This window comes from Oreochromis aureus, linkage group 3, assembly GCF_013358895.1.
Source record: "Oreochromis aureus strain Israel breed Guangdong linkage group 3, ZZ_aureus, whole genome shotgun sequence".
Classification (NCBI taxonomy): Eukaryota; Metazoa; Chordata; class Actinopteri; order Cichliformes; family Cichlidae; genus Oreochromis; species Oreochromis aureus.
Genome location: NC_052944.1, coordinates 26,834,919 through 26,845,230, shown reverse-complemented (window position 1 = coordinate 26,845,230; position 10,312 = coordinate 26,834,919). Strand labels below are relative to the sequence as shown.

The 10,312-nt window shown below is 39.0% G+C and overlaps 1 protein-coding gene across 1 annotated transcript; it reads right to left on the bottom strand.

Annotated features, from left to right (window-relative positions):
• Positions 1-46: 46 nt before the first annotated feature.
• LOC116333581 (prostaglandin reductase 1-like) lies at positions 47-5,579 on the bottom strand. The gene is made up of 9 exons (XM_031756832.2): positions 5,525-5,579; positions 4,714-4,841; positions 4,566-4,611; positions 4,419-4,478; positions 3,462-3,629; positions 2,939-3,212; positions 2,726-2,831; positions 696-814; positions 47-594 (listed from the first exon to the last, which is right to left on the bottom strand). The coding sequence occupies exons 2-9, from the start codon at positions 4,817-4,819 to the stop codon at positions 484-486; spliced, it is 990 nt and encodes a 329-aa protein (XP_031612692.2). The 5' UTR covers positions 4,820-4,841; positions 5,525-5,579; the 3' UTR covers positions 47-483.
• Between the last annotated feature and the right edge of the window lie 4,733 nt (positions 5,580-10,312).

Here is a 10,312-nt window from a genome sequence, read left to right as displayed (position 1 = left end):
CCGCAGTCTTAAACATGAAGCCCACCACACACCATGTTGATTCCATCAAAATTAAAATGTTTTATTATTCGCTCCCAGTACATACAAAGAACTTTGATCATGTCACTGCGAACAGGGCACTAATACAGCAGAACAGATCTGCACTGCACACACAGATACTCGCTGTAATGACAGGATAAAAACTCTGAGTCCGGAGTTATCATCTCTTCTCTATTCATTGGTGGTCGTGTTGTTAAGTAAATCACCAAAACGTACAACTTAAGCAAACTGATGCTGATGTTGCAAGTTGTCAAGTTGTCAAGCACATGACAAAAGACACAACTGTCACGAGCACAACTCTGTGATTGCAAAACTACTCAAAGAGCTGAAATGTTAATGTGAAATTATTTTATTCTATTTTTATTACTTCATTCATATATAGATTGTGTAATAATGGCAGTTTTCAGTAATGCTGGCTCTCTTGCATTCAACTCTTGTTTCTCTTCAGACTGCGACGACGGCCTTGCCGGTGTTTTCTCCCTGCAGCATCCCCATAAAAGCAGCCGGCATGTTATCAAAGCCTTTTGTGACGTGCTCCCGACACTGCAGTTTGCCCTGTGGACGCACAATACACAGATCACAAATATAATACATCACAACAGAAACATGGGGAACTTATGTTTATATCTTTACTTAAAGGAAAGGCTCACACTAACCTCTTTCACCCATGCTAACAGTCTCTTGAGGGTTTCATGGTGCTTGTGCTCCCATCGACTTTGCAAGAAGCCCTCCATCTTCAGCTCCTTAATGATCATAGTGAAGTAGGGATACGGACCTAAAACACAGGTCGTTCAAGAGAAAAATTTAATCCATCTTTCATTTACAGAAACTACAATTCATGTCTAAAATAACCATCTGTGAGCCCCCACAGCACTTGTGGATCTTTAGCAGTGCAGCGTCTCCCTCTAGTGGAAAAAATACATTAACTCAGAAGAACTTGTTGCAGGTGTATTAAATGCATTTTGTGTTCTTCACAGTGCTGTGTGTGGGCCTTTGGGGTCCAGGCCCCCTCCAGAAAGGTCACTGTTCCCCTTCAGTCTAATACCATCTACATACCTTTACACCTGTAATTCAATTGAATTCATAAAGTTTGGTCATGAAAGCTCTGAACACCCCAGTTGGCAACAAGAATGAGATCATTCATCTGTGTGCCTCCACAGCACTTATGGATCTTTAGCAGTGCAGCTTCTCCCTCTAGTGGAAAAAATACATGAATACAGAAGAAGTTGTTGCTGGTGTATTAACTGCATTTTGTGTTCCTCCAGAAAGTTCACTGTTCCCCTTCAGTCTAATGTCGTCTACATACCTTTACACATGTAATTCAAATTAATTCATACAGTTTAATAATGAAAGCTTTGAACACCCCAGTTGTCACTGCAGTAAGAATCAAGCTAAATGTTGACTGGGAACTGTAAGTGTGCCAGAGACAGTTTAAATAAAGGGGTTTATTTTATATGTTTCTGTCATAGATTTGTGTGTATTTAATTTATTTGCTGAAATTGATTAAAAATAATTTTAATTAGATTTTTAAAAATTGTCTAAAATATGTGATTATAAAATATTGTTATCTAATATTTTATCATTATATATAAATATATATAAATATAATTATACATTTTTAAAGGCTGTGTAAATGTGCTATAAACCTTGCTGTAAAGTTTGTTTGAGGTACAGTGTAATGGTCACATGACCAGAGTTTAGCTGATGGCAGAACCGTTGCATTGTGGGTCAGAACTAGCATGGACACAGAGGAAAGACAGCCAAAAATGTAATCTTCCATTACCTCAAACATAAATTTATCAAGGGCACAAACAAGGACTCCTGTTTTCTCTTCATTAGGTTGGAGGAAATTGTCTAACATCCAAGAACCTTTGCTATATCTGTAACTTAGAAATATCTTGGAGCTTAGAGATATACAGCTGACTGTCACCTGCATAGCATAACAGCCTAAAAGTGTTGAAAACGTGTTAAAGAGGGAGCAGACATAATATAAACAATAAAGGCCATATGTCACACCATAGGCCAGAGAAGTGGAAGAGGACCTGAACTTCAAAGAAGCCACAAAAATACATCTTTTAGAAAGACATGACAAGAACCACTCTGAAGCAAATCCAGATAAATCCACCCAATATATAAGCCTGTCAAGCATGATGACGATGGTATGGTACAGTAGGAAAGGCAGAGGTGTCAGGTCCAGCATCAACAAACAGAATAATAATAACATCCAACACTATGCATCAAAATTTCATTGGAGATTTTAAAAATAGCTGTTTTAGTGGAAAAAGCTCTACGGAAGCCCGGGCCATCAAGAATGGTGCATTTGTGCAAAAGAGCTGTAAGCTGTAATCTTAGGATTCGTCTGTAAATCCTTAGCAGACTGTGTTTATACCAGACTGGTGCCTCATGGGGTTTAAAGTAAGTCTCTTAACCTTGAATCAGTTGTGTCTCCTGTGAATCAGTCTTTAAGTTTATTAATTAAATCTGATTGGTATTTGCAATAATGCTTTAAATATAAATTCAGCAGTTCACGTATGTGACAGTATGGATTCATAAGTCTCTGTCAAAGTGTTTTTCTTTTTTAAATTTATTTATTTTTCTGTCTGTGCACCAACCCTGGTTGTTCTGTAGGAGGCACAAAACTTTCAGGAGTTTTGACAATAAAAAGTAAGTTATAGCAGTAACAAACCTGTCTGAGGTTGGCTGTCATTGTAGGTGGAGATACTTCCACACACAGCTATTCTTCCAAAGTTCTTCATCTGCTGCAGGACGACATCTGACGAAGGGCCTCCCACCTAAAACCAAGCAGCATGTTGTAAGGAATGCAGTGTGAATGTCAGAGAAGAGCTCAGCAGTGATTAAATATTACATGCAAGCTTGAAACTGCACCACCACTGCTCACGTTTTCAAAGAAACAATCGTATCCTTCAGGTGAAGCCTTCCTCAGAGCCTCCTCCAGGGAACCCACAGTTTTGTAGTTAAAGACCTCATCAAATCCCAGCTCTTTGAGGTAAGCCACTTTGGCATCAGAGCCTGCCGAGCCCACCACCTTACAGCCCTTGATCTTGGCGATCTGTCCCACCACGGAGCCCACCGCTCCAGCTGCAGCGTTCACCAGCAGGGTCTCACCCTTCTGGAGTCCCAACACTTCCTCTATCCCATAAACAGCCGTCAGTCTGCAGAGAGACATTAGTTACTCTGTTCTCTATTACCATGTTTAGCTGACCTCTTAAACACCTTACAAACACCTATAAAGTCTTACATCACTGGCAGGAATTTCTCAAATGCTTTTGGTTTGCATTTAAGATTCAGCTGATAAAACTTCACATGGATCTATCTGCTGGAAAAGTCTGAACATCCTGCCATGATTTATCGTCCAATAGAAAATGACTATGATCCATGCAGGTTACTTAAATCTGTCTTACCCGGGCATCCCGATGGCACCCAGAGCCAGAGACAGGGACACATCTTTAGGCCACTCAGGCAGGACGGGAATGAGGCCGGTCCCATCACTGAGTGTGTGGGTTCTCCACCCACTGTCACTCACAACGTGGCTTCCCACAGGAAACGCTGGATTTTTACTCTGGATCACTCTAAAGGAAAACAACAACACAATATTAAAACAAAAAAAGCTTCTCACCTGTTTTCACTTCAGTCTGTGCTCTCACTGGGATAATTCATTTTACTAACACTGCTGGCTGAAGTCAGAACACAAAAGTAAATTGTGCAAATATTTATTTTGGTGGTGGCCGTCTTTGTTTCAAATTTGTTTTAGGTAACAAGTCTCGAATATACCTGAGCGCCAGTGTGATGAATAATGTAAGTAAAAGACCTTTTAAAAGTAAAAACAAAGTTTACTTAAAGTCTTCAAGGTGTGTCTTTTTGACGTCTCAGTTTGTAAAGTGAATCCTGGTCTGAATAACAATCTTACTGACAGTGAACAACTTACTGCTAAACTATTCACCCATGATTTTAGCTGGTGGTTTGATTTATTTATACAGGTTCAGCTGTTTCATAGCCTTTTCCTTGTGATTAAAGGGTGGCTGTAGCTTGGGTAGTAAAGCAGGTCACCTACTAACTGGAAGGTTGGTGGTTTGATCCCAGTCTGCATGCCAAATATCCTTGGGTGAGATACTAACCCCATGTTGCTCTCCAATGCTTCCATCGGAGTACGAATGCGTGTGAATGTTAGATAGAAACAGCATAGAAAAAAAGTGCTTGTGCGAATGGGTGTGAACGTGCAAGTGTAGACTGCTTCGAGTGCTCATACAGAGTAGAAAAGCGTTATATAAGAACCAGGTTATTTAGTGTCAGTAAACGTACACATCACAGCACATCATGTAAAAGAGTTTTCTGTTTGCAGGTGTCTTTGTGTTTCTTACTTGGCCACCTGACCTCCAATCATCACATCTCCCTCCTTCATGTAGATTTTGCTGAAGGGCCTGTTGGGACCAGCAGTGTGTTACAATATGTATTTATATCAGGAGCATTAAAATAGTTCAGTATGAGTGATGCTGCTCTCTGATCACCTCATGTACGGGTCGACACTGAGAAACACAGCTTCCAACAGCACCTCTGCAAACAAAAGTAAACTCATTTAAAGTGCTCGGTGCTTAATGTTTGACAAAAACTGAAGAAGGTGCTCTCCTGTAGAGAGAACAAAGAAGAAAGACTTGCCTCCATCTTTGGGCTCAGGGAGCTCCTCCACCTTCAGCCCAAAGTCACTTTTCTTTGGGAAGCCGTCAAAGTGCTTAGTCATTACCCATGACTTAGCTTTCACCATGATTCTTCTTTTTTTACGGCAGCTGTAAAGAAATATTACCCTTCACTGTTATTAAGCTCATAGTAACAGACATGAAAGTGCTGAGTCATCCAGTGCTGTGCAAAAAAGAGCTGAATAAAACCTGAAGTGTAACATTCACTCTGTGAAGTTTAGCTGTGGTGGCATCAACCAATACAAAACATTTTAATTTTTCATGATGTCATCGGTCAACTATAAAGTGTAACAATGACAGCGTCGGCTGCCCTCAGGCTCAGTTTCCAAGCTGTGATTAAAAGAACAATTCAAACAAAATGCAGAAATCCTTATCGTGCTCAAACACACACACATTTACATATTTACACACAAGTGATTTGAGTGATCAGAGTAGAACTATTACTATAAAAGTGCTGGTCCATTTACCATTTACATACAAGTATTCACATAGAAAAACAGGAAGAATCAAGTTCAGTGATTCTGTTTTTCAGACTTTATGACAAACACACTGAAACACAATACAATCTAACTGTTCATACACAACTACCACTGTAGTGGAGTATCTCATATTTTATGGTCAGTAGCTAGATAACACTTTATGCAAAGGCTTTAAAGTGATAACATCGACCCCCTGCTGATGTTTGTTGCTCAGCCTCAGAGTTACCTCCTCCAGTAAAATCACACTTGATGCAGTTCAGAAACAAACAGCTCTCTCTCCTCTGTGCGACTTACCGCTCGCCTTTCTTCACAGAGAAATGCTGGAAGCTGTGGAGTGGGAGTGGGTGGAAGTGAGGATTGGCAGCAATGTGAACAGTTAAGAGGAGAAAGGGCGGGACAAGATTTTATTGCTGGATATGATTGGCTGAAAATATTGTACATTATCTAACAGCACCTTGCCAATAAAGATAAAGACAGTGCTTTAATATGCTGTACAGTTTGTTACCCAGCCGGGTAACAAAGGCGAAACATTTGTTGATTTACTTTGGATAATAAAACTTTGAACTTTGGAAAATATATATCTTTGATTTTTGAGATTAAATACTTCAGTTAGAAAAAGACAAGCTTCTAATCAAACCTCAAGATATTTCATGTAAAGTTTTAATATCTGTAGATAAAAGTTTTCTAAATGTAAATTTGTTCCTTTTTTTGATTCTGATCATATTGTTCTGTTACCCATGTTGCATCTTAATACCTGCAAAGAGATGATGGTGTCCTAATGAAGCTTTGCATGACTTTCCAGGAGTAGTAAATACATTTTTTATACTGTCATCATAAAAAGAAAATACACCCTTGTTCAGGTTTTATGCATTAGCACATAATAAAAAATCATTAGATTGTTATAAGGTCATTACTTACATACAGACTTGAATAAGCAAAAACACATATCAAACCATTTCATTATTTAATTAACAACGACTATAATAAAAGACCAAGTACATCCTTTCTGCTTCTGTAGGAATAATAAGAGTAAGCAGCAGCCATGTGCTGCTAATCAAATGTACTGTTTGATATAACACATGAATTCACACGTAGCCCAGATAAGTGTATTACTAAGGAAGTTTAGCACAGCCAGGCTTTCTTTGCCTTATCTGGCTCAAAGGGAGCGCTGAATGTGCCATATGACATTTCTACCACACAAAATGATCCCCGTGAGTGACACCAACTGTGACATTATTAGATAATGATGACAAAATGGTGATTACAAATTTATAAAGAACATAAAAATTTAAGAATAAAATGCTAAACTGTTGCAAGTAAAGCAAGACGTCAATGCTTTAGATAATAATTATAGTTGATTTACATGTAAATCTTAATTAAGCTTTATCAAACACACATCTGTGGCAATTTTGAGATGAATCTCTTGATTTGTGAAAATTTTAGCTATGTCAGCTTTACTTTTGAATTCCTGTTCTTATATTGAACCTGCAACCTAAAGGGAACCTGTAGAATCAGAGTAAAACTATATAGTTATAATTTAACAGGTGACATCAGGATTATTTATTAATGAACACCACAAATAAACATTTAATAAATATTTAGCTTCAGTTTTTATTAAACCCGTTTTTGCACAGCATTGGATGACTCATCACTTTCATATCTGTTACTATGAGGTTGATAACAGTGAATGACCATATTTATTTACAGCTGCCATAATAAAAATTCATCATGACTCAAGGAAAGTCATGGGTAATGACTAAGCACTTTGACGGCTTCCCAAAGAAAAGCAACTTTGGGCTGAAGGTGGAGGAATTCCCTGAGCCCAAAGATGGAGGTAAGATGGGTTTGTTTTATGAATCTACATGAAGGAAATAGATTTGATGATTGCAAGTCAAGTCAACAACACACCAACACACAAATGCCTTTTATTTGTTGTCATGTGAGTCTGTTGTGTACTGAAACATGACATGGAATTCATCTGCTGTTAATTAGAAAGCATTTGCTTCATTTTACAGTCAAAAACAAAACGGCATAGAGGTATGAAAGAGGAACACCATCATGCTGATCTAAATTATGATGACTTTGCCATTACTGTTATAAAGCCTCGAGCTGATCATTAGCCGAATCAGGCCCTGCCAAATACTCAAGTGAAGTGAGATCACCTTCCATGTGCTGAAACCTGAAGTGCCTTCAAGCTGATAACAGAGACAGTCTTTGGGTTGTCCCTGTGCACATTTTTCACTACCAGTTTCCTTCTCATCGTCATCGCGAGTTTATGCTACAGATGTCAATAAAGCCACAGTGAGCAAGAATAAACAGAGCAACACTTTCCTTGGCTCAACACTGAAAAAAAGGCCATGTTGGATTTACTTAATTCAATAGTGGACACTGGTTGCACACAAATGTTTTGCTTTGGCAGAAACTTAAACAACTGAGTTAAATCAACACAACTTATTCTTATTCAATAAACATGTGCATTTTGTGTTGATAAAACATGATTGAAACATGTTTAGAGGAAGTAAGTTGAGCTCTTGGAATATTTTAATGCTTCGCAATTTTGTCATTTTATTTCAACACTATTCAATAACTTTTAGCCCAGTACTACTTGATCACTTAAATACTACATGTTGTCTTCATATTACATAATGTTCAACAAAGTTTAGAGTCTGGTTAACATAAGAATTGAATAGATCTATTGAATGACTACCTATCCTCCTACCACCATGCCACCAATCCAGGCTTTCTGTACATTTTTGTCCTTGAGAGGTTAAACCACAATAAATAGCGATAGCATACACGTGGTGTGTGTGTAGTTATCTGCCTCTTATAACTCCAGTTATTTTCCCTCAGTTTGAAATCTCGTGTGATCTTGTTAATTTCACGAGTCCAGCAACTAACCACTCTTACTAGATTGTATCATGTCATCTCAACAAGAACAAATTAAGTTGTTGAATTTCATACAGATGCTACATGATTTAATTACGTTCAAGATAGAAACATGACACTTTTGTGTTCAAATTACAAGGTAGACTTTTTTAATGTAACAACCACCCAATTTACTTTTTTCGGTATACCAATAACAGTAGAGGCGGCTGCTCGACTTGACTGAGATGGATGCCTTCCTCAAACCACGATCCAAAGCACGCGAGACTGAAATCCCGTGCGGTGTCGCGAGATTTAACACTGCTATATTATTGACTTACTTCACTCGAACATGATATGAACATTTTAATCTACCCTCTATGCATATCATGTAGTTTCTACACTATATAGTTACACTTAACTTTAAAACATGAGGCAATTGTGTTAAATACACGCAAGATGCTCACATAAATCCAAGAGATGGCCAATCCCTTTTTTTCAGTGAACATCTCAAACAGTTCAGCAAATATCAGGAAAAACACAAACAGTTTTTATGCAGTTTGGATCTGGTAGCCATAGCCTGGATGGGGTTTTCCTGTATTTCTCAAGGAGCCTAAAAAAACAATAAGAATTTTTTTAAAAAGACCTATCAAGTCAAAAAGAAATCAAAAATATTTAAATTCACTTGAGGGGGGGGGGGGGGTTCCAGAAGCGAGGAGTAGAGCAGCTAAAGGCGTTAGACCTCATGGCAGTCAAAATGGGGAAGGGTCGGTGAGACTGTGAGAAGAAGAAGACCTGAGAGTATGAATGACATACAGCAGTACAGAGAGGTACTGTGGAGCTGAGGACCAGAGTCTTGAATTAACTGGAAAACAGTGGAGCTGCTAAAAGACAGGTGTGATTAACCAATTGAAGAAGTTCTGATGATGATGGGAACAACTGAAGTTCCTGTATGGACTTGTGAAAAAGGATGTAAACAAGCTGTGAGCAAGGATGGCAGTACTGTTAGGTGAGAGAGATGGATGTGGACCGCAGCGGCCACTCGCTACATTTTAAGGCTCTACAAAGATTCACCACAGAAGCATAAATCAGATGTAAGAGTTCAGAAAAACTAGCTGGAAAATGCTGGAAAACTTTTAGGTGAACTCTCTGATTTTGAGCAGTTCTTCTCTGCTTCACGTAATCAGCCAAAAACCCAGTGAACTAACAAAAACAAAGGAAGAGGCTGCCATCCCATCATGCATCTTCATATTCAGGTCTCACAGTTTTTGATGATTGAACGTAAAGTTAATTTAGATAAGCGCTCAGATTCTTTTCAGTGTGGCTGTTCGGTAAGAGGACCTGCTTCATGGAGTTATGAATTTCACTTTAATCTGATTGTTAGGTATCGGTATCGGTCCGATACTGACCTAAATTACTGGATCGGATATCGGAGAGAAATAAAAAATGTAATCCGATCCGAAGTATCACAAAATCACCTCACAAAACGCGCTACTTGGAGTAACCCAGCTCGGCGTATCGGAGCAGTATGTGTCATGTGATAGAGCGGCTGTTGTCTGCAAGACCTGGCAGCGGTCTGTTGGAGCATTTGGAGCCTCTCTAACATGCTTCCAAACCGCGGCATTTCATCTCGGCGAAAACTATCTCAGAGAAGTAAAGCAAGTGTGTAAGTTCATCCCTGAATGTTTGCATAGTATTTCCACGTTAAGCTTAACAACTGATATAGTGAGCCACAGCTGGACTGGCCATCGGAGTTCCATATTGAGGTGAAAAGGAAGCAATTTGTCCCGTACTTCAGCTAGAATTAAAAAAATAGACACAAAGCTGGAGTTATTCTGTCTTTGATGCGCAGTTGCATCTACTTCTCTCATTCACTCCTCCTTTCTCTCCTGTTATTACTTCAAACATGAAACTGATCAATGATCAGCTGATCGGCTTTTCTGCCGCAAGTCCCGTCTTTCTTGTTTGTTTATCGCCCACTTTGCGTTAGACAGAGGAGACCAGCGGATAAACAACAGCAGCATGTTTAAGCTTGATCAGCTGTTGTTAGAACGTATTTAATATTACTTTCTAGTATCAGCTGAGGTTTGCTGGAGCCACAGCTGTAAAAGCTGCTGGTCATGATATCGGTTTGGATATGTGGTGAGAGGGAAACATGAAGATGAAACCAGGAGATGTCCTTACTGAATCATCAGAGCTGAACAGGTGATGGAGAAACAG